We start from the raw sequence: 22,481 nt of genomic DNA on the forward strand, positions 1-22,481 counted from the left end.
CTTATATCCAGGGACAGAAATGGAAGGCCACTGCCAAACATGTCAGTGATATTCAGGCTTTATCGGTGCCTCTGTCTTGTATGCGATTCAGTTCTGATAATCTCAGAGTGACCCTGCACCCCATTTCGGCTTTTATTCCAAAACTGGCTGACGCCTGTACCTAAGTGGATGTGGACACTTTTCAGCCTCCTTCCCACACTTCTGCTGAGCAACAGCGTTCACACAGGTTGTGCCCTGTCCGAGCAGCGCATGGCATCCTTTACCAACACCGTAATGCTACACAACACAGTAAACACAAGGCCCTGGGAAACCTGAACATTTTCCTTAAACACCATCATGTAAGTACTGTAATGCACTGTCTTTACACACAACTCATTTTAAGTGCATTCATGGTGGACAACAAAATGTATTCTATTTAATTGTCTTCTGGTCTGTTGTCTTCTTAGATTCAGGAGTAGGACCACGCCTCAACCTCCCCCTGCTCCTCTCCAGCGAACCAAGCTCAGCTCAACCACACCTTCAATTACCCAAAAGCCCTATTTATACAGGCCTGTCCCAATAACATCATCTGTCTCTGCTCTATCAACCCCCTCCCACCCCGTACCCCATCGTCAATAAATATCTTTATTGTATTCCATTGTTGTAGCATGGTCCTTGCTAGTGAAATACTTCTGTATCTCTGAACTAAAGGTAACAGGTAGCTATTAACATGAAAACTGTAACTTCGTGATGTTACAAGGTGGAACAGAGCAGTTTGAGCTTTGGATAAGGGATTACTCAAATCAATTTTGCACAATATTTTTTCAATTTATTTATTCATCTTGTTATAATTTGTGTTCATTTATTTTCTTCTATTAATTGCAATTGGCCAGGTGTATGAACTAGTAAGTAACTAATTTGGATGTAAAATTGTATATTATTTGAGGTATAAAGCAATGATTGGCCTAATTTAAACTATTCAAAAAGCATACTCTTATTACATTAGAACAAAATATAGGCTAACAGGTATGTAGGTCAACAATACTCAAATCACAACTGTCATTCTGGATCCAAATCTTTTTAATAGTTTTTGCAGATAAAGATGATAAAACCGTTTTTCCTCTGGTACTCAAAATGTCTCTTCTTGTAGTATGAGAACATTTTTACATGAATGAAATCCTGCTTTGTGGATGTTCTCGATCTGATGTAATATTCAGAATGGAGAGGAGCTGCACGTTTTTGGCTGTGAGGACGCAGACTCAAGGCAATCACATGTGTGCTCTGAGTTGAAGAACAAGTACAGGCCTCACGCTGGTTTTCAAACACAGGCCTAGGAGTTTATTTTCGGATTAATATGAGACAAATGAGAAGGAAACCAGCAGTTTGTTTCATTATTTCATTGGTGTAGGAATAGAGTACAGAATTCCATCAGAGAAAGTTGAATGGAAGAGTGCTCATATTCCTAAAAAAAGTTTTTGTTTATTTTGGATTTGGGCAGCTGGAACATACTCTAGGGCAGTGGAGTTGATAGGTTGAAAAATATTCAATCTGATGCACTTTACAGATTATTTTTTAGTACAATTCAGGCCTTATATAAATGATTTAACTACACATTTTTACACTTGCACATCTAATAAGTGAATAAATGTTTTCAGAGTTTTATCAAATTTTATCAACTTTTACATAGGCAAGATCAGACAGAGCTTTGCAGAGTGCAAGTGCACCAAATTAAAGCAAAGATTGCAATTTTAGAATAGTCAACGAAGTAGTTATTTAACTTTTTTATACCTTTGCTACATAATCCATGAGTTCCATATATGTTAGTTCTGTGAGTGTAGATCAGTGTATTGTGTATCACCAGAAAAAGAAGAAATGGAAATTATTTTCATTCCAATTAGAATTTTAACAGCATACACTGAAAGAGAAAGGAACTGTTATAATTAGTGATGATCTCGAAAACTATTAATATTTTATTATACAAATGCATAGAATTATAAATAGATAATAATTTTTCGGAGATTTTGAGACCACTCCCGTTTTCGGAGTTATGACCAAAAACGCATATTTGACCATGGTTACCTTGACCTTCAAGTGACCTTGACCACTTTCAACCTGTAACATCCAGTGTACCCCGGTAATGTGTGTGCCAACTTGTGTGATGGTTGGGTGAATATTTTAGCCCATATTGCCAAAATTGCCTATCCTTTATAATGGTGTGACCTTTCAATTGACCTGTGTGACCGCAAATGACCTCAGATCGTCACCAACCTTTGCGGCATCGGGCATGGGGGCTTGACCTATGTACTAAATTTGGTGATAATCGGTCCATAAATGACAGAATTATCGCGGGTGGACAGACACACACAGACACAGACACACAGAGTGAATACAAAACCTGGTCAACCCTTCGGGGATTTAATGAGATGGCGTGCCCAAACTTTTGACAGGTAGAGTATAAAATATTAAAATTGCCTATAATGTTGCGTTGCAAAATCTGCTAAATTTAAACCAACTACTATGTTGCCACATTTTATCATGTGCGTAAAATTTCAAAAAAACACAATTTCATGTAAAACCAACCACTCCAAGATATTCTATTTGAGCTATCTGGTGTAGTGTCCACAATACCACCACAAGAGGGCAGAATTGGGCAACACATGACAAACGTGTGGACAATGCCATGGCACGAAGAGTTATCACATAGTCTAGTTGGGGGAAAAAGTTGTGACCACATGTGCAGTACGTCTAAAACATAAAGAAATCAATTAGGGACATTTAAAACTCGTTCCAGGTAACTTTTTCCCACGTGAATTTTGCGTCCTGGCACCACAAGCCCCGCCTCGTTAAACACAAAACCCAGAGGTTCCCAGAGCTCCACTCATGTCCCGCCCACCTTCCTTGACCATTGGCTCAGCTTGAAAACCTTAGGGAGCATCCTCTGACCTCTGATTGGACGAGAGGAATTGCAATCGAGGGAGCAACACGGAAAAAGATTGGAAAAAAGTTATGGAGCGAAGCCTAATCGGATCACGGCTCTTGCATGCTCCTGAGTAATTTGGAGTTGAAAATCCCCATAGCGATTTTTAGCGGCGAGGTGAACACTGCAGTCTGCGCAAGGAGAGGGACTCCGAAGCGTTGCGTAATTGGAGCGGGTTATGTTTTCCCGTTTCCAAGGGTTGACTGACTTGCTGATGTCACTGAGAAGGAGGAGGAAAGAGAGGACAGGTGCCTAAAGTTACCTCGGTAGTAGCGTTGGAGGTACTGCGAGCTGTCATCCGTATTGGAACTAGCCAACAGCTGATCGCGCAAAAGTTTCAACGCGGGCTTTTCGCGCTCTTTTCCTCCTAACTTGTTTTACCAAGGGGTCGTGCGCCTCGACGCAGCGCCAGAGTGAAGCAAGACGCTGCTACTGTTTGTTTACGCACATTACTTTGAACTGGACCGTGGGATACAGACGGTCTAAACATCAGTGGAGACATTTTGGGGTTTCAATGCGGCACTTACGCACGGACACGCATCCCAAGCACTGACCGGAGATGCTCTGAAGACTGGGAACAATATTGATTAGGATTAACGCATTTTGGAGTTATGATTTTATGGTGAGACTACTGGATTACATAGGAGAACTACTTTTACGCGCTAAACCATGTCCAAAACGCTAAAGAAAAAGAAACACTGGTCTACTAAGATCCAGGAATGCACCGTGTCTTGGGGAGGATCGGGGGAGCTCATGACCGTGGTGGAGGTGCGAGGAGGCGCAGAGCTCGGCCAGTTCCCCTACGTCGGACATGTAGCGGCCGAGGCGATGGTTTGTCACGCCGGTCGGTTCCCCAGCCCCGGGGACGTGCTCCTGGAGGTGAACGGTACTCCGGTGAGCGGGCTGACCAATCGGGACACGCTGGCTGTGGTGCGGCACTTCAGGGAGCCCATACGACTCAAGACCGTGAAACCAGGTGTGAACAAAACACAAGACATGTCACATCACCTAATGCGCCCGTAGTAATACTTGAATGATCTGGTTCGGTCCTGGTGACGCACAGTTTAGACATGGTTTAAACCTGGATCACAGCTTTAACCAATTTAACTTTACTGCTGGTTTGAAAGCTACATTTTGGCCCAGTCTTTGTTTAGTTTATTTTTTCGTTTAATCCTTTTTTGGTGCACTGCTCTTTCACTTTATTTTTCTTTATTTAGCCTAGCCTAATTTAATTTAATTATAATTGTGCTTTGATATAGGAATGTTGGTCTATTAAAGGGCAGACAGAAATTGACAGAAGAAAAAACTAATAATGTACTAAGACATAACTCATTCCTCAACATGAAGGATGACTTCTTACTCCATGTATAACTATGTAGTTGAGCTCTTTTTTAGTCCCAGTATTATCCTAATAGAGTGCAGTGTAGTCCTTATTTAGTCCTAGTTAACTCCTACTTTAATTTATCATGTCCTGGTTTAGTCCCTGTATACACCTGTTAACCATGGGTTTCGACTGTTATATGCAATATTTTGAGGAGTTTTTCCTTTCAAAACATATAATATTTAGTTTTAAATTGTTTAATTGCAATGGCAGTCCTAATCATTTATCTTCCTGAACCTGATGGATCGACATGTTGGTACAGACTTGGCTCAGACCTGGTTTATTCCTGTTTCAGACTTGGTTTCTCCATCACTTTTCCAACCCCATCATGCCACAACATATGCATGAGCTGGACTGGCAGAGTAACTTGAAGAGCCTGTCTCCTAGAACAGGTGTTACTTGTATCATGAATAAGTTAGAAGGGAGTCTAGCAGCAGCAGCCTGTCTGGTCAGCTCCTCTTTCTCCTCAGGGCCACAGAGATGCAGATGTCATGTTGGATGCTGCTTTCATTTTCATTTGTTGTTTTACTTGCGAACTTGGCACTAGACCTTTTTGAAGTGACGTTTTGAATCACAATAAACAATAATACTAAAGCAGGTTAATCCCAGTAAACCTTGTTATTAAGAGTGAGTTCACAGTTGCCCTCATTTGGTCCCACTTTGAGTCCTAGTTTAGAATTTTAGAATGTGGTCACTGTACAGATAGGAAAGCACCCAAAATGTGTAATATTGTTAATAAAAAAAAAACCTGAGCTGCAGTGAAGCAATAGCTGAATAAAGCACATTAGCAGCAAAAAGGCATACACAATACATACTGACCCTGAAAAATACTATGATTATGATAATTTTTTGAAAGATAAATTGATATAGTTGTTATTGTGGAAGACGTTTGCAGTGTTCTATTTTATTCCACTTGAAGTCTTTTGAAGCACCGTTTTTCAGCATGCTTCATCTTAATAAGGTTGTGTCAACATTTATCCTGATTCAGAGGCGGCACTACCATAAGGCAAAAGTAGGCGTTTACCTAGGGCCCCCAAATCTGGAGGGGCCCCCAACCAATTGCTCTCAGTGCCACTAATGGCCGAGGCCTCAGAGCAGTTTGATTTTTCTCTCAACATGACATTAAATGAGATTAGTTTACTTCAACAATCATAAACAAAAACTTAATTGTACTACCAAAAAAATAAAACTACTTTCAGTTTTGGTTATCTAGTAGGCTTCCTAACTAATAAGATAAGTTTCCATTCCAGCATAATTCAAATAAAAAGAGATGTGCGTGTCTCAAGAACAATGAGGAAACACGAACAATAAATATATTAAGAAAAACAAACCAAAACATAAAACCAGTGCATTATAGTGAGGGCCATTATAATTCGCTTAGGGCCCCCAAATTGCTAACTCCACCACTGTCCTGATTTAGTCCTGGTTTGAGCCTCATTTAGTTCTGATGTCAACTTGGTTCTACTCCAGGTTTAGTCCAGATTTATTCCAGGTTTAGTTTTGGGTTGAGTCCAAGTTCATTCTCAGAGATGATGTAGTGATTGTGCAAGTATGAATCCACCCTAATATGTTCTGCCTTAAGACTTCATAATTCATTTACTCTCTTTGAACAATTTCAGACCAGTTTAAAATCTTAATCTAGTGGGATTTTAGCTGTAGCAGTTTTGATTTTGCATGTCTTTAAAATGCCACAAGATACAACACACACTCCAAACACATTGATTCTAATGTAGTTTCTTTCAAGCCAGCGCATAACTAAAAGCTTATTGATCACATTTGCCTTGGATGTGTGTTGCCTCTTATTCACTCTCTATGGAGCACATCTAATCAACAGCATGTGTCAAAACTCATTGACATTCAAAGCTCTTGGCCTGATGTACAGATAGGAGCGGTGCATGCATGTGGAGGTTTGACTGAGCTGGAGTTGATAGAGCCAGTGCTGAGCTGGGCACTTTGCTCACACTTAGCTGGGATTTGTTAATGTTGGCTCCACGGCTTATAGGCACCACTGCTCAAAGGGAAGCCAAGTCTAATGTAATCGCTTTGGAGTTTGTCTATACATCTTTTCGTGCTCCAAGGTTTTTGGGTGGATTTACATGGTGTAGACTTGGGGTTGTTCTTGGTGTAGACTTCTTGGTGTAGACTTGGGTTGTTCTTGTCCACTGAGCTTAAGGTTGGTGGTTCTCAACATAAACATCATAGGGAGAGAGGTTAGATCTACTGGATCTACTGGCCCACAGATTGGTGGTGCAATTCCAGCTCCTACTGATGAATAGTGTCATTGTGTACTTGGGCAAGACACTTAACCCTGTGGGTGAGTGGTTCCTTGTTGTAAAGCGCTTTGAGTGCCTTGAAGGTGGAAAACCACTATATAAAACTGTGACCATGACCATTAGCTCCTGCCGACCAGTTAAGACAATGTAGACGCGCAGAGATGCATACTCATGAATAATTGTCAATCATAAGCATGAAATGTATGAGGAATTAAAATATAAAGTAGTAGTCCCATTTTATTTCCCAATGTAACGTATGATCTACAGGTCTTCAAATTTTCACTTAACCAATAATCTCCTAATATATGTTAAATGTAGCGGGTTGGATAATGCATGCATTTATTGCAGTTAAGCATATTTAGACTAGGGATGGGCATTTGATGAAATTTTCTTAATCGATCGTCGGAAGAATTAATGATCGATTATCGATTAATCATTAACGTGTTTATATCAAAATGATCATCATTATTATTTCTATCTGCACTACTAATCTGCATAAATAAATTCAGCTTTACGACATATAAACAGTAACCACTCTAGAGCCACATCAATCTGTTTGACATTATAATGTGTTTAATTCAGTTTTGCGCAACATTCACAGAAACGAAACTTAAAACCGCATCGCTAATTTGCATAAACTAAGCGAAGATAAAAACTACAGCTCTTGTGCGCTGATGTGGTCAATTTCTGTTGGATTAAAAGACATGACTCGGTGGAATATAGGTTAGTGTGACCATATTTGCGTTTGTCAAAACCAGGACACCGTACGGGGAGTGGGAGGTGGGGACTCGTCATCGACATTGCGCTACTCTCACCTGGCAAAACTTTTTCCCCAATGGACACCGAAACATATGAGCTGCTTTATACACTGTGCACATGGCCTCCCACTTGTCCCGAACGCAACGGAAAGCGTGGAATTTCTTGTACAAATCATCGTTAAATATGCATTTGTACTTCGGTACGTTGCAGACTGACCGACTGTTTGTGTTTGCTCGCTCCTTCTGAGTGCAGAGAGCTACATGTCCGGACCCCTGTTTAGTCACGCTACGCACAGCAACCTACATTCGGTTTGTCGATTAAAATGAACGTAATAGATGAAATTCTTAATGATCAATTATCGATTAATCGACTAATCATGCCCATCCCTAATTTAGACTATACTTTACTATGACACTGCTAGTTTATAGATATGCTATATGACTTTACTTGGAATGTTCAGTCCTCCCAATTCCATGCAGATTGAAAACATCACAGGGCTAAAGTATCCATGTCATATACAGTTCGGCCTGTCACGATAACAAATTGTGAAGAACAAATACTGCAAAATAACAAAAACTTTCCCAGTAATACAAAGCAAAAATACTTACGATAATTACTGACCCCCCAGAATATACTGTTCCATCCAACATATATTGAACGGGAAGTTGATTATTGTAATTATCATGACAGGTTTAACATATATACAGTGGTGGTTCTGCATGTACAAAATGTGTTATTGTGGCGGGCCTCAACATTTGCAGCTTGTTTGGTAAGATTAAACAAAGTGTGTATTTGACTGAACTAAACAATGGGCCTTTTGAAATACGCCTTTGACCTTGTGTTACGTAACATGCTGCAATTGTAAGCGATGCTCCGTTTGACGTGCGCGGGCTGCTTACCATGTTCTCCACGGGTCCCCTTGAGGCCTCCTGTGTTTGGATCCCTGTCCCCGCTCTCATGGTTAATTCATGCTTCATCCATCATTGATGCCGCTCCACGCCACGATCAGGTTTAGCCGACTGGCACACATGTGGACCTACAGTTGTTCTCTGCACTGGCCAAACAGAAGAGATGTGTGTAAATATGGAGAAATATAAGAGAGATGCTTGACGTGATTAGACCTATCACGATAATTACTACATCAACATATTGTTTAGTATATGAGATGAAACTATATTTTTCGGGTTAGTATTTATTTATTATGTGTACAGTTTCTTTGCACTAATGGTAATTTTTGGGTTATTTTTTGGCAATATAATACAATTTGAGCCATAGAAGGTTGAAAAAGTAACTTGACTATAACTTATTACAGATGCAAATTAAGTACTAAAGTGGCTCATTCTGCGATTTATTTATTGCTCAGGAAATGAACCTTGATTTTTTATTTATTTTTAAGTCCAATAAAACAAATTAAAACTGGAAATTGAGACTGACCAATGAGGGAAAGAACTGCTTTGTCATATTACTCAACTGTAGTTTGTCATTACTAGGAATGTAACCATATCCAAAACTTTCAATATGTTATTCTCACGATGCTTTTCATGGTACGAAATTTACTGGGATATTTTATGGAGGCAAAAAAACCCCCAAACAAACAAACAAATTATGAGTATGTACTTTTCTCTCATCACAGTCCAAATAATTACGATTTAAAAGCACATTATAACCATTTATTTGCTGATAGGACTGAAACACAAAGGATCATGGTCTATGTAGTTTATAGCTGTTGCTGCACCAAAACTTTGAATTTATGCAGAGACACTTGAGATTCGATATATTGTGATGACCCACGATATTATTGTAAGACTTTTGACGATATGATATCATGATATTTCAGTTATTGTTACATCCTTAATCATTACATAATTGTTCAAAAGTCCTATATTATGTGAAATTGACTCTTGTGAACTGTAAGACATGTTATGATGTTGTTACCACCTCAAAAACGTACCTGGAGTTGTGTTTTGTTTCATTCACGCCTGTTTTAGTATTCCTGCTATATGACTGCGTCTATATCGCCAAAGCTCAGAATGTTCCGTTCCAAATTGTGATGTCATGTAGTGGTAGCTTTCAAGTTAATAGCTACCTTTAATCTTTTTGTTCAGTAGACATTGGCAATTCGGGTTGTGAAATCATACAAATGATTCTTGAAAAGGTATATGGAGTTTTAAAAAACAGTTGAGCATTTCTTCCTGTATTACCACATGATGTCACAAGGTGGAACATAGTGTTTCAGAGAAGAATATGCAGGATTTGTGTGTTAAACATGTGAGAATTAAACAAAACACAAGTCCATGTATGTTTTTAATGAGGAAACACCATATAACAGATCAGAAAATAGGGAACTATAGGCCCTTTAATTTATAATTTATTGTTGATTTGGTTCTGATATACTAGACTGCTGTATTTTCTTTATGTTTTGTCATTTTTGTCAACACCAGTATTATTTTATTAATAAGGAAACAGTTGCTTCCTGCTAATTATGAAAGTATTGAAAAGGAAAGCTTATTCATGTTATGGTTTTATGAATTAAGATTGTATAGTTAGTCCATATTGTATTGAATGGTGAAAGACCCTGTAATTCCCAGCCCTACCTGCAGTCACCCATCTCCAGAGCTTTGGTCAGGAGTTAGCTGAAAGATTACATTTTATTGTGCATGTTTGAGCTTGGCTGCGCTCGCTAACACTGCTAAAAAAGTTCCTGGTGTTTTCACAGTCTGCAGCACAGCTTGTCTTTACTTTATCTCCTCTTACTTCTTCTGCCTTATCAGCACATTCACAAATACATTTTTTGGCATATGCGTTTTTTATCACCACTCCTCTCCTCTCATCTCTGCTTTTTGCCTCCTTCAGTATTTCCCATAATTCACACTTAATCTGTCTCCTTTTAATCCGCTTTGATCACCACTTCTCTCGGTGCCCTCTCCGCTTTTAACCTTTTTTACTGTCCCTCTGGATCTCACTTTCTCAGCTTCATAGCATGTTAATTTGTACAGATGCAGGGCAGATATGTGGACTTCATAGAACACTGAGGTACATGCTTTAGACTCTGGGAGGCCAAAATTGCCAATTCATCCATTTTCTTCTACTTAATCTGGGTTCAACTGACAAAGGCAGCACTCTAACAAGGGATGCCCAGACCTCCCTTTACATGCACACTTCTTTTCTTCTGGGGGGATTCTGATCCTTTCCTAGCCAAGCTGAGATACATAGTGTAAGAGAATTTAAGTAATTTATTTGACTTACAAAAGCTGTATTTACACCATGATCTTCCTTTGGAATACCTTTGTCATAGCATTTTCTAAATTGTCTCATATTGCTGTCTAACTGTGTCTACTGGCCTTCATATTCTCACCACACTTGCTTTATAAAGCTCCTCCTTTGGAAGCATAGTCAAGGGGCTTGAACACTCAAAGATCACACTATATTCACTTTTGAAATCATACTATGTTGTAGGGCTGGGCGATATGGATCAAAAAATATATCTCGATATATTTTGCTATATCTCGATATACGATATATATCTCGATATATGTTCAAGAAAAAATAACCCCCTAAAACTGAAAACTGCAAAAACAAATCTGCCAAATTCCACAAGGTCCTTTTTTTAAAAAAATTGAAGTGTAAGAGGTCGGCAGTTCATATAGGAACATTTAAGAGTACAAAAACCCTAATTACATAAATAATAATTTAACTGTAAAATAAAATAAATAAAACATATTTTCTTCTTTTCATTCATAAATAAAACAACTGAACACAAGCTCATCTTTGCATTAACTCTGTTATCCAGACCAGACCAGAACCATGAGCTCCTTTAGCAGAGGAAGCTCAGGATGTTCCTTATTTTAACAGATCCATGTTCCTCACCAGCAGTAAGGAGCTCTGAGGTTTCCCACAATCCACTGCAGATCAAACCCAATGTTTTCAAACACTATTGTACAAGTTACACTGCAGCAGATTATTAATTAAAATCTTCTGCATAAATAAACTTTACAATATATAAAGCATAACGACTATAGAGCCACATCATCTCGTTTGAGGTAATAATGTGTTTAATGCAGTTTTGCGCACGTGTGTTTACATTTTACAGAAACGAAACTTAAGCGCATGACTCATTTGCATAAACAGCGCACTTCTCATGCAGCTCAACTCATTTAGCTTCTTTTGGGCTAAAGGACACGACTCGGTGGAATATGAGGATGTGCTGCTGATGGTTTTGTCTGTAAATGGTGGAAAAGGTTTGTGGTGCTTGAAGCTTTTCACTGGCACCAACTTTCGGTGTTCACGGCGGTAGTGAGGAGTGAAGGAGACACGAGCGAACAAAATCAGGGAGGCGGGTGGCGTGCGGAGGCGACGAGAGAGAAGGTAAACAAGCGAAGCGGCAAAATCAAAATTGAATATAAGCATTATATCAATATATGATATGTCAGAATTCATATCGAGTTTAAAAACTTGATATATTTAAAATATCGATATATCGCCCACCCCTACTATGTTGACTTTTCAAGTCCCCCCAGGCCCATATTATTGATGGTATATAAACTTCTCCTCCTTAAGACATCCAGTTGGTTTCCAGCCTTTTACTTTCACCCTTTCTTGGACAAACTGAAATCTTCTACAACACAGGCCCCTAGGCATTCCAGCTGGCTCTAGGGATACACCAGACCAGGTTTTCAATTCTGATATTGATTTCAGTACTATAGCTTTAAGTATCTGGCAATCCCCAGTATCAACTGATACTAGTGTAGAGACTGAAAACAGCCTTTATTTACTCAAATAAAATAAGACAAACTGATCCAAATGTGTTATGTAGCTGTTATTTATGTAACAGCAGAACAACTTCAGTAACAACTTTCTGGGCCAATTACAGCCAGTAAATAGTCTTATTATTACATGCATTTATATGCCAAATAGGATATCGGCTGAAACAATATTTGTAAGTATATATCTGATCCAGCCATTTCTTTCAGCATTAATGTTATATTCGATACCAGTATCGGATCGATGCTCCTCTCAATGTGGAGGAGCAGAGGCTCTATTCTGCTAGACTACTTGTATTTCAGTTTAGACTCAATTTTCATCACAGTCCATTACAGTGACCACATCACTGCAGACACTGCGCCGATCCTGCCGAACCTATCAGTCTGCAGCAATTCAATCTACACAGACATAGACATAGTTTAACTTTACTTTATCAGTGAAAAGCTGGTCGCGTACTAATTAGAAGACTGGTGATCTATACAATATGAATGAAAAGGTAAACTTGTGAAAAATTGTTAAATTGTGATGTTCCTCTTAAAACAAGTCGCACTAAAATTTGAGACATTTGAGAAACACGTATTGCATTTCTCCAAAAGAACAGTCACTATATTAAACATTTCATACATTCCTCCCACCTCTGCTGTATATTGATTGTGGAAGTCCCTGCAGGGTGTAAACATAGGGTTTTGACAATTCGAATGTGTAGACTTCGTTGCAAACTGGATTACATGGTTTGTGTTGCGGAGGCTGGCACGCTCCGGACAGCAGCCCAGCAGAAGGGACTGTGAGTGGGGCCTTGGCCTGGGCCCAGCTCCACTCTGTATGCAGCTCCATGTGTGAGCAGTGAGGCAGGAGGCAGTCACCTTGAGGGGGCGATTGACATGAGAGAAAGAGGCGCTCTGATCACTCTATAGCTGTGGGCTTTGGGACCCTCATTCAAGCTGTAAACACATGCTAACCTTGTTTTAACCCGCTTCAGCACATTATTTACATATTTTCTGGTTTTGCTTGCTCTCTAGTTGACAATTTAAGTCAGATGCCCTTCCTGTCGCGATCAATAGTGACTGACGTAAGCAATGTGGGAGACCATTCCAATGACAATAACGCTTAGATTAGATTTAAACCAGCTTCCATCTGGTTTGTGGGTGAATGCTAAACCCAGTGTGTCACTATTGTTCTTTATATTAACATATTTCCGTTAATAAATAAGCAACTGATTTAATGTTACTTAATATACTGTGATTTTCTTTTTAAATTTTCATACATTTGCCTCTCCACAGAGCGGACCTGTAACTTGGCCCGGTGGCACCATCTACAGGTTTAATGCCCTACTGTGGATTATTTCAGGCATAGTAATAAATAAAATCACCATGGAGACGGGTAGCAGACTTTCCTCCATGCAAAAAAGTTACATGGTACCCCTTTAAAATTTATACCAGTGTGGCAGTTGACTTTTTTTTTTTCCATATTGTCAGTCCATATGGAGCATTTTTTCATCTGTTTTTGTCACTCCTATTTTTTGTCCAGTATCTCAGATTTTTTGCCACTTCACATTATTTATACGCCTGAGAAAGTTGTCGATACACCCTTTTAGCCACTACTTTTTAAATATGTAATAGCTGAAAACTCCATCTTGTCACTAATAGGGCTCCTAATAGAGAGTGGTTTTTGCATTGGTCTGATGTAGTGTCCTCTCCTCTGTGTTAGCGCTGCACTTGAACTGTCCGGTGGAGTTATTTTGGCCATTAGCGGACTACTTTTCTGTCTGTATTTTGAAGTCTTGACTTTGTGAACGGACTCTACAGAAATGCAGCAGGGAGTCTCATTGAAAAACAGTAAGATACAAAAAAAGCAATCGACGTTGGCCCTTTGAATAGATGCAGTGCCCTTTATAAATTGGCTGCCAGTACTTGACATGCAGTGGAGATTCTCTATTATAAAGTCCGAGGAATGGAAAAAGATGTTGTCATGTGGTTACATTCAAAATTGGGAAAGGAGGTTTTTGGTTTTTAGTTTTGTTTACTTGAGCGAGTGGTGATTGGATTTGAGAACGTGCATTTTTTGTTATGTGACCTTTCTGGTGGAAAGTTCACCAACTTCTTGTCTCCATAGAGATGTTAAAGGGCCCATATTCTGATCTATGTTATAATGCTGTTTCCTCTTCAAAAAATATACCTGGAGTTGTGTTTTGTTTCATTCACACATTTTTAACACACAATTCATCTGCATATTTAGGCTGCGTTCTCAAACAGAAAACTCTGTTCCACCTTGTGATGTTATGTAGTAATACAGGAAATGCTCCACTGTGTTTTTAAACTCCTCACACCTTCACTAGAGTCATGTGGGTAATTTAAGTCCTGGAATTGCTGGTCTCTGCTGAACAAAAGGTACAAGATAACTTGAAAACTACGACTTCAGGATATAACAAGGTGGAACAGAGCATTTTGAGCTTTGAAAATGCAGACAGACTAATAATGAAGGATTGCTCAAACATCAATGGAACAAAACACAACTCCAAGTATGTTTTTGATGAGGTAAAAATATTATAACATCATTTAATGCTCAGCCTGATTCATCAGCTGGTTTCACTTTGTGGAAACCATCTGACCTTGCAGAATTAGAATTTGTTTGCTCGACAGTAGGCAGGTACTTTTCATTCAACCAATCTCTGCTATTTGATCATGACGTATGTAATGTGCCGCTAACAGGGCTAACTGGTATATTAAGCTTTTCCCAAATCCTGTAGGAAGAAGGACAATAAGGTCTTTCCCCTTGATAAAATTCACCAAACATTCTCTTTGTTCCGACTTTAAATCCTTGATCTCGGGAATCATTGCCAACACAGAATGTATGGCTTCATCTACATTCATCTCAACCACTTTATTTATTGTTGTGCTGTACCACAAAAAGAAGCCCATTCATGGCTTCACAGCTCTTTGCCCAGTGCGCGGTCTACAACTTCCAGGGTTCTTGCAAACCATCTAGTGTATTCCGATTCCTGACCTAGTCGCTGGAGAGCAGCAGTAGGTGACCCCAGCCTGGCTAACACACTATGGCATTAAATGTAAAATTTCCTTGAAGAAAAACATACAATTAAAGGTTCAAGATTTTATTTATTTATTTTGTCATAGAAAACAGAAGGTTTAGAGCATCAAAAACTGCTTAGTTTTGCCTCTCAACTGAGATCTTAAGTGTACCCAGTCATGTAAACATTTGTATTCAACATAAAACAATACAAAACAATACAAAATGTTACGTGATGATCTGCCTCTTGTTTCTCTCCATGGAAAAGTCCCTTGTCTCTTGTTTTTATGTGTTACCATGAGTACATGAGCAGAGACTTAAGCCCACAGTTCATGTTAGCAGTCCCCAGCAACCTGTAGGATTAAAGCCCCTCTGAATCTTATGGCCCCGGCGCTGAGAACTGTGGAAATGCTTGCTGCTTCCTTTCTGGAGTGAGGCTCAGGTATAGTTTCACAGAAGACGCAAAAGTGGCGTTGCATCTTCACTTTTTATTCCAAGTTTAGAGGAACATTTTCTGGAGGTAATCTGAGTGCATATGGTGACGCAAAAGTCTGTGAAATTCGATTGGATATGCATACCATCGGACATGTTTGTTTCTGTGTACTATATGTATGTGACGTAAACGCGTACGCCACGTGAGCCGATGTGACCAGAGTTTTGCGTCTTGTGCAGTGTAGACGGAAACGCTACGGCGGAGCGTATTCAGCTTTTCCACTCTGGAGGGTGGTTTCATATTTTTGCATTTTTAACTCCGTCACCGTCTAAACGAAAGGCACTTCCGATAAAATATTTTGTCGTTTTTACCCGCAAGCATTCTCGTGTGAACAGACCCTTAAACTGGGAGCATGTCAGATTTCTGTTATCAATTCAGATACAAATACATGAGTAAAAAGAGACAAAAATAAGTTTATCACAAAAGACTACATTGACGTATTGTTCAGTAATGAAAGCTCCACTGTGTAACTATTTAGCCCTAAATATGTAATAAGATATAATATAAGATAATATATAATAAGTTTTTTTTTTTGTAGTTTTTTGTTTCATTTTGGATATTTTATTGCATAGAAAAACCTTCCTCTCTCCCGTCTCTTCTCTCTCCTTCTCTCTCCCTCCTCATTTTCTGACCCTGTCATACTCTCTCTGCCCTCCTGTCTGCTCCAATCTCTCTCCTCTGTCTGTTTATATCTCTGTCTCTCCCTCTCCTCTCCTCTCCCTCTCTCCTGTCGCCCCCTCTCCTCTTCCCTGTCCACCTCTCTCCCTCCATCTTGCTCTTTATGGCTATCTCTCACTTTCACCTCTTTCCCTCCTGTCCGCCTCCTTCTCCTTCTTTGTCTCACTCTTTCTGTCTCTCTCTCTCTCTCTCTCCCTCCTTCCTCTCTCCTCTCTCCTCTCTCTCTCTTCTGTTGTGTCCTGGGAGGTGAGAGCAGCTCGATCGTCCGCAGCAGAATACCAAAAGACTTTGTACTGGTCCCTGAGGAGCTGAGCGCATTTACACCTGTGCTTCCGAGCTCATACCCCTGTCCTCACTACACCGTACAGACACAGCGACCACATTCAAGTCATTCACATTTTAGACTAAATTCAACCAGAACACTGCATATCTGTCTTTTACCTGCACAAAACCTGCACATTACATAGATTTTGTCTTTAAAATGTTGTAAAAAGCATTAAAGACATTAAATAAACATGAAAGGTGAGCTCTGCGTGAGGTCTACATGTGCTCTTAGTGGTTAAGCCAAAATAGATTTGCTAGAATGGGATTAAAAGAAATTGGATCCAAGTCAAGTCTGTTATTTCAGATGAGGCAATGCGTTTTGACATTTATAATCTTCAATAATCAGAACCGTGTCAATTTTAGACGCAAAGTTAAGTTATTTTAATGCTATATTTCAAAAAAGTATATTTTTTTCGCATACATTTTATCTTTCTTTGTGTTTGATTTCAAAAAGCTGGTCACATACATATTTGAATAAATGGAATTAAGGATTTCAGTGTTGTTTGGCAGGGATGCACCAGAAAACAATACTCGTATCAAATATCAGAGCCGATATTGCTGAAAAATTAGATGACCTTTAATTTGAAGCGATACAGGCATTAAACGTCTCATAAGGTTTAAACTTTTATTCATACAAAGCTGTTCAGTAGTGATGTGAAGGATAGAACACAATTTGATCTTTTTTTGTAATAAGTTCATTGTGTTTTAAGGAAATAAGTGTCATTTTCTATTTCTGTTTTTTTTTTTTTCGTCACGTAATTATTTTATACAATAACAATACAATAACAAAACAGGCTCAATCGGCAAGGAATTTAACATACATTTTAGATGAAAAAAAAAAAAAAATCTATACACAAATGTATACACCCATGTATACAAACATACACCCATCACTCATCACTGTTACTCTGGAATGCTATTGTTTTATAGGTAAAGAGCTGGCACAGCACTAACTGTTAACTAAACTTCACTGCGATATTTAGACCATTTAGCCCATTTTGCATAATAAACATCAGCTTGAAGCCTTAGCATGTATGTCAGACATTCCATTTTATGAGTTTCTTCAATAATTTTTAACCTGTCTTCTTCCATATATTTTCCATTTCTTCACTGGTATTGGTTAATATCGGGCATCGCCAAAGTATCAATATTGGAGCTGAACGCTAGAACTGGACCCTTGCATCACTATTGTTTGGTCATGTCGTCAATAATCATGAATAACTGTTAAACAGTTTGATGTCTCGCCTCACAGTCATTGAAATACTGAAGTTTGATATAGTGTGTAAATACTTGGCACAGCTCATTATTACCACAGGTCCATTGACTTTATTGAACGTTATAGAAGAAAATAGATTGAGCGAGTTATTGGATCTGGGAATTGATCTCTGAGGACTGCAGTGTGTTCTGCAGTGTAACCTTTATGCTTCCATGCAACAAGCTGTCATCATTGGCAAATGTTCACTCTTTATCAACAGAACAAAAATATCAAAGGAGCTCAGCATCGGAATAGAGACTTAAAAGTTATTGAACACAGTTAGTTTCATGCATGTCATGGTTGTGTTTTATTTTTATTTTATTACTGAGTTACATTTGTTTTCAGATTTGAAACTCTGAACATAAAAGACACGATCCAGGAGTTCCAATCCAAAATAGAATATGTTCCCAATTTGACACAATTTTGCACATTTTTGAGATTTGAAACTGATGTCCGTCATTGATATATTTGGTGTAGCAGGTTTGTTCTTCCTTGGGGCTGTTGTCGACTAAAGAAATTCTTGGCTGACTAAAGACATGTCCAGTTGATCGATTAGTTGACTAAAAAGAAAGCATGGCAAAAGTTCTCAAAACTATTATGTATCTCTATGGATCTGATCCAAACTGCTCTCACAAGACTACACTTGCACAGGAGTCCAAAAAAAACAACCATTTATTCAGAATAAAGTAGGAGGAAACAATGTATTAATAAAAAGACATTCAACTTGTGAATAGTTGAAGCTACCCTTTTATATATAAATGCCAAATCTTCAGCTAACTCACCCACTCACTAACCTTTCCTTTATTATACTAATACAAACTTTGGTCAACTGGGCTCCAGAGAAAAATATTCTGTATCTTTATGTAGTTTTTATCATATTTACTCTGAAAATATGGTGCAGAATAACCTAACTATAGTGCAAATTAACCTAAATAAACTTGAATATTAAGACCTTTTTAAGAGTTTTAAGATTTGTGCTGTGCTCTCCTTCACCCGGTCTGTGAAAAAACTGTATGTTTGTTACCGGTCCTTACGAGAAAAAATGTTGTGGGCTGCTACACTAAGACCCCATCAACCCATTAATCAACTAAAGGCCTAATGAACTCAAGCCATAATGGTACCAGCACAAATGTACTCTAGAAGTTTGTGTCCTTGGGAACTTGAGACCTGACCAGAAGTCGAGTAATCACAACAAAATACCCTTTTAATTGAAACAGATAATTCTCCCAGTTTTTACTACGAACCATCTGTGTCCCATTTGACTCCAGTTCTCGTCATCAGAGCCGTGAATGTCAGAGCAGATGTTGGGCTACAATGGCGTTCTCCTATCTCCCAGAAACTGCAGTGCGGTAATAACGTTCTCGAACAACAAACCGGGAGCTTTTCCAGCTCTGGCAGGCCATATTCCTGGAGCCCCGAACATGACTTGGCACAGACGTGTTTGTGAGCGGGCACAGATAAGTGCTGTGCTGCTGATTCACCATCCCTCCTCCCTCCTTCCTCCTCCCCCCACTCACCCAAAGTCATGTCAGCAACAATAGCACCACTAGATTCTCGCACTGTGCTGCTTTGAGTCAGTAAGAGGTTGTCTAGGGTCTGGTGACATGTATATTAGACACATGCTTTAACCATCTTAAAATTTTTTTTAAAGGGCCCATATTGTGCTGTTTTCTGATCTATGTTATAATGTTTCCTCATCAAAAACATACCTAGAGTTGTGTTTTGTTCCATTCCACACATGTTTAACACACAAATTCAGCATTTTTGGCTGAGTTCTTCTCTCAATCGAAAACACTGTTCCACCTTGTGATGTCACGTGATAATGCAGAAAGTGTTTTTAAACTCCATACACCTTCACTAGAATAATTTGGATAATTTCAGACCTGGAATTGCCAATCTCTACTGAACAAAAGATAAAATGTTGCTGTTAACATGATAACAAAGCATTTTGAGGTTCGGAAATGTAGACAGACTAATAATAAAGGATTACTCAAACATATGTGAATGAAACAATACACAACTTTAAGCGTGTTTTTGAGGAGGTAACATTATAACATGTCTTAAAGCTCACAACAGTCAATTTTGCGTAATATTGAACTTTTAATTAACGTATCTGCAATAACAGTGATTGGATTTGCTATTAAAAATATATGTAAAGATTAATTTTTTGCTAAGCCTGTCACCATGAATACTATACTGACTTATTGTTCAGTACAAGTTAGATGGAACAGTAACTTTTGGGGGTCAGTATTTAGGGTGGGTACTAGTGAGGAATTTTATTGCATTTATTTTATTATATGTTTAGATTTGAGATGAAGAAGGTTGAAGAAAATCACTAGATACAAACTAACTCCTTCAGGGTTTAATTGTGTTATTTAATTATTATAGCTCATGTTTTGTTACCATATTGTATCATAATTTAGTTTCAGTATTATCTTTTATTGTCTATATTTTCTTCAGTAAATTCCGAAATCAAATCGTCAAAATGTGTTATCGTGACAGGCTATCTCCCTTTTAAGAGCATTTGATAAAAAAGACTGAAATATTGATTGCAGAACTAATTCAAGAGTCATGTATATTTCTCATCATGTTTGCAAAAATAGAGAAGAATTTTGTCCTCTGCATTTGACCCAACCTTCAGTGAGTCAGAAGCCTCTATTAGGAGCACTGGGCACCACAGCGCAGCGCCCGGGGACCCATCTTCAGATCTTGAGCCAGGATTTTGGTCAGGAGGTCTAGCTGTGTATGATCTGGGTTGATGAGGGAAATTGAATTATAGAATTATGGGAAAACCACAGAGTTTGTGTGTATATATAGCGTCTTCCAGCTGTGAAGAGAGACAACTGTGCCTCTCTGCCTGGAATCTTGCATTTATTTCACTGGAATTGTTTTTATTGCTCAAAAGTACTTAGAATAACATGCATTTTTACAGTGAGTACAGGCTGCCTCTCCATAGACCGTCTGAGGAATACTGCAAGTGAGTAATGTAAGTGGTCAAGTATGATTAACAAACTCGGGTCTGGAAAAATAATATCTTAAACAAATGATCAAAAGAGCAAATGAATCACACTGGACTAAGCTCCTCCCCGTTACTTTTCAGTGTGAGTCTGTGCTGGACTGAACTGGGACAATCTTGGCCAGGCTGGGGCCACCTAGTGCCTCCGCTCAATTTCATTTCTAATACACTAGACGGTTTGCAACCCTGGAAGTTGTAGACCGCACACCGGCCAATCAGCGAAGAGCTGTGAAGCCATGACGTCAAACTCACACGCCTGTCTGGGTCCTTTTTGTGGTACAGCACAACAGTAAACAAAGCGGTCGAGATGGATGTAGCCAAAGCCAGACATTCTGTGTTGGCAACCATTCCTGAGATCGAGGATTTAAAGATGGAACAAAGAGAATGTTTGGTGAATTTTATCAAGGGGAAAGACATTATTGCCCTTCTTCCGAAAAGACTTGGCGGATTACATACGTCACGACCAAATAGCAATGATTTGGTTAAATAAAAGATACCCGCCTACCATCGAAAGAACAAATCCTAATGCTGCGAGGTCTGATGTTTTCCACGAAGTGAAACCTGATGAATCAGGCTGGGATAATCTGCCTTTTCCTATGCAGCACCATGGTCTTGAAGTCATTTACATTATCAACAGTAGCTCAGTTGGGAGAGCGTTTATCCACTGATCCGAAGGATGGTGATTCCGGCTTCCACAGATAAATACTGTCGTTGTGTCCTTGGGCAAGACGTGTAACCCATCTCTTCCCCAGTGTCTGCATACAACTGGTGTATGTATGTGTGTGTGAATGGGTGAGTGGTTCATTGATGTAAAGCACTTTGAGAGCCTTGAAGGTGGAAAAGCGTTGTATAAAAATGTGACCACTAAGAGAAAGATTTTAAATTGAAATCAATGGTGTCACGCAAGAAGAAAACTGCGTAGTGACCAAAACATGTGTAGTAGTAGTAGTACTTTATTTTCTTCAGTTGTGTACTTAAGATGTATGTTTTTTTTTGAGAAATGTAAATGGTTTTATAATGGATGATATTTTATAATTTTACTGTTTTGAATTGATTGTGTTGTCCAGGTCTCTTGAAAAATATGAAATTTCAATGGGACCTCCTGGAAAAAATAAAGGTAAAAAAAACCCAAAAAAACTTAATACCGTGATGTGGAACATTTTAGGTAAGGCAATAACATATCCATGGTGACAGAAAAGTAAAAAAATTAAAGGAGGAACGGTGGCACAGTGGGTAGCAGGTCCTATGTACCAACCAGGCCCCAGAATTTCTTGTTTTGTCTGCGAATTGAACATACATCAATGTTATTTTGGCATTTTTCTCCTCAGTTTGACTCCGAATAGCCTACATAACCCCTGCACATACGAGGTTAGATAAGAGCGAGGCCTGCTCTTATACCCCTGCATACATACGAAGCACTATATCATGAAGCCTAATACAGCTGCACTGCTCGTATGGAACATTCTTATCTATTTTGGGATGAAAAGGCACGACTCACACTCAAAATAAGAACACTTACCTAAGCAATTGCCATTATTAAACTGCCAAGAGACTCACAAGA

The 22,481-nt window shown here is 38.9% G+C and overlaps 2 protein-coding genes across 2 annotated transcripts in view; both read left to right on the plus strand.

Moving 5' to 3' along the window:
• cd34 (CD34 molecule) overlaps positions 1–22,481 on the plus strand; it is a 148,674-nt gene that overhangs the window by 69,617 nt on the left and 56,576 nt on the right. The window lies entirely within an intron of this gene.
• LOC110154019 (membrane-associated guanylate kinase, WW and PDZ domain-containing protein 3-like) overlaps positions 3,144–22,481 on the plus strand; it is a 367,298-nt gene continuing 347,960 nt past the window's right edge. The window contains 1 exon segment of the mRNA XM_055165821.1: positions 3,144–3,932. Within this exon segment, the coding sequence (XP_055021796.1) occupies positions 3,626–3,932 (307 nt within the window). The 5' untranslated portion in view covers positions 3,144–3,625.

The sequence above is a fragment of the Boleophthalmus pectinirostris genome, unplaced genomic scaffold (genome assembly GCF_026225935.1).
Source record: "Boleophthalmus pectinirostris isolate CB_2022bp ecotype Guang Dong unplaced genomic scaffold, ASM2622593v1 HiC_scaffold_8, whole genome shotgun sequence".
NCBI lineage: Eukaryota > Metazoa > Chordata > Actinopteri > Gobiiformes > Gobiidae > Boleophthalmus > Boleophthalmus pectinirostris.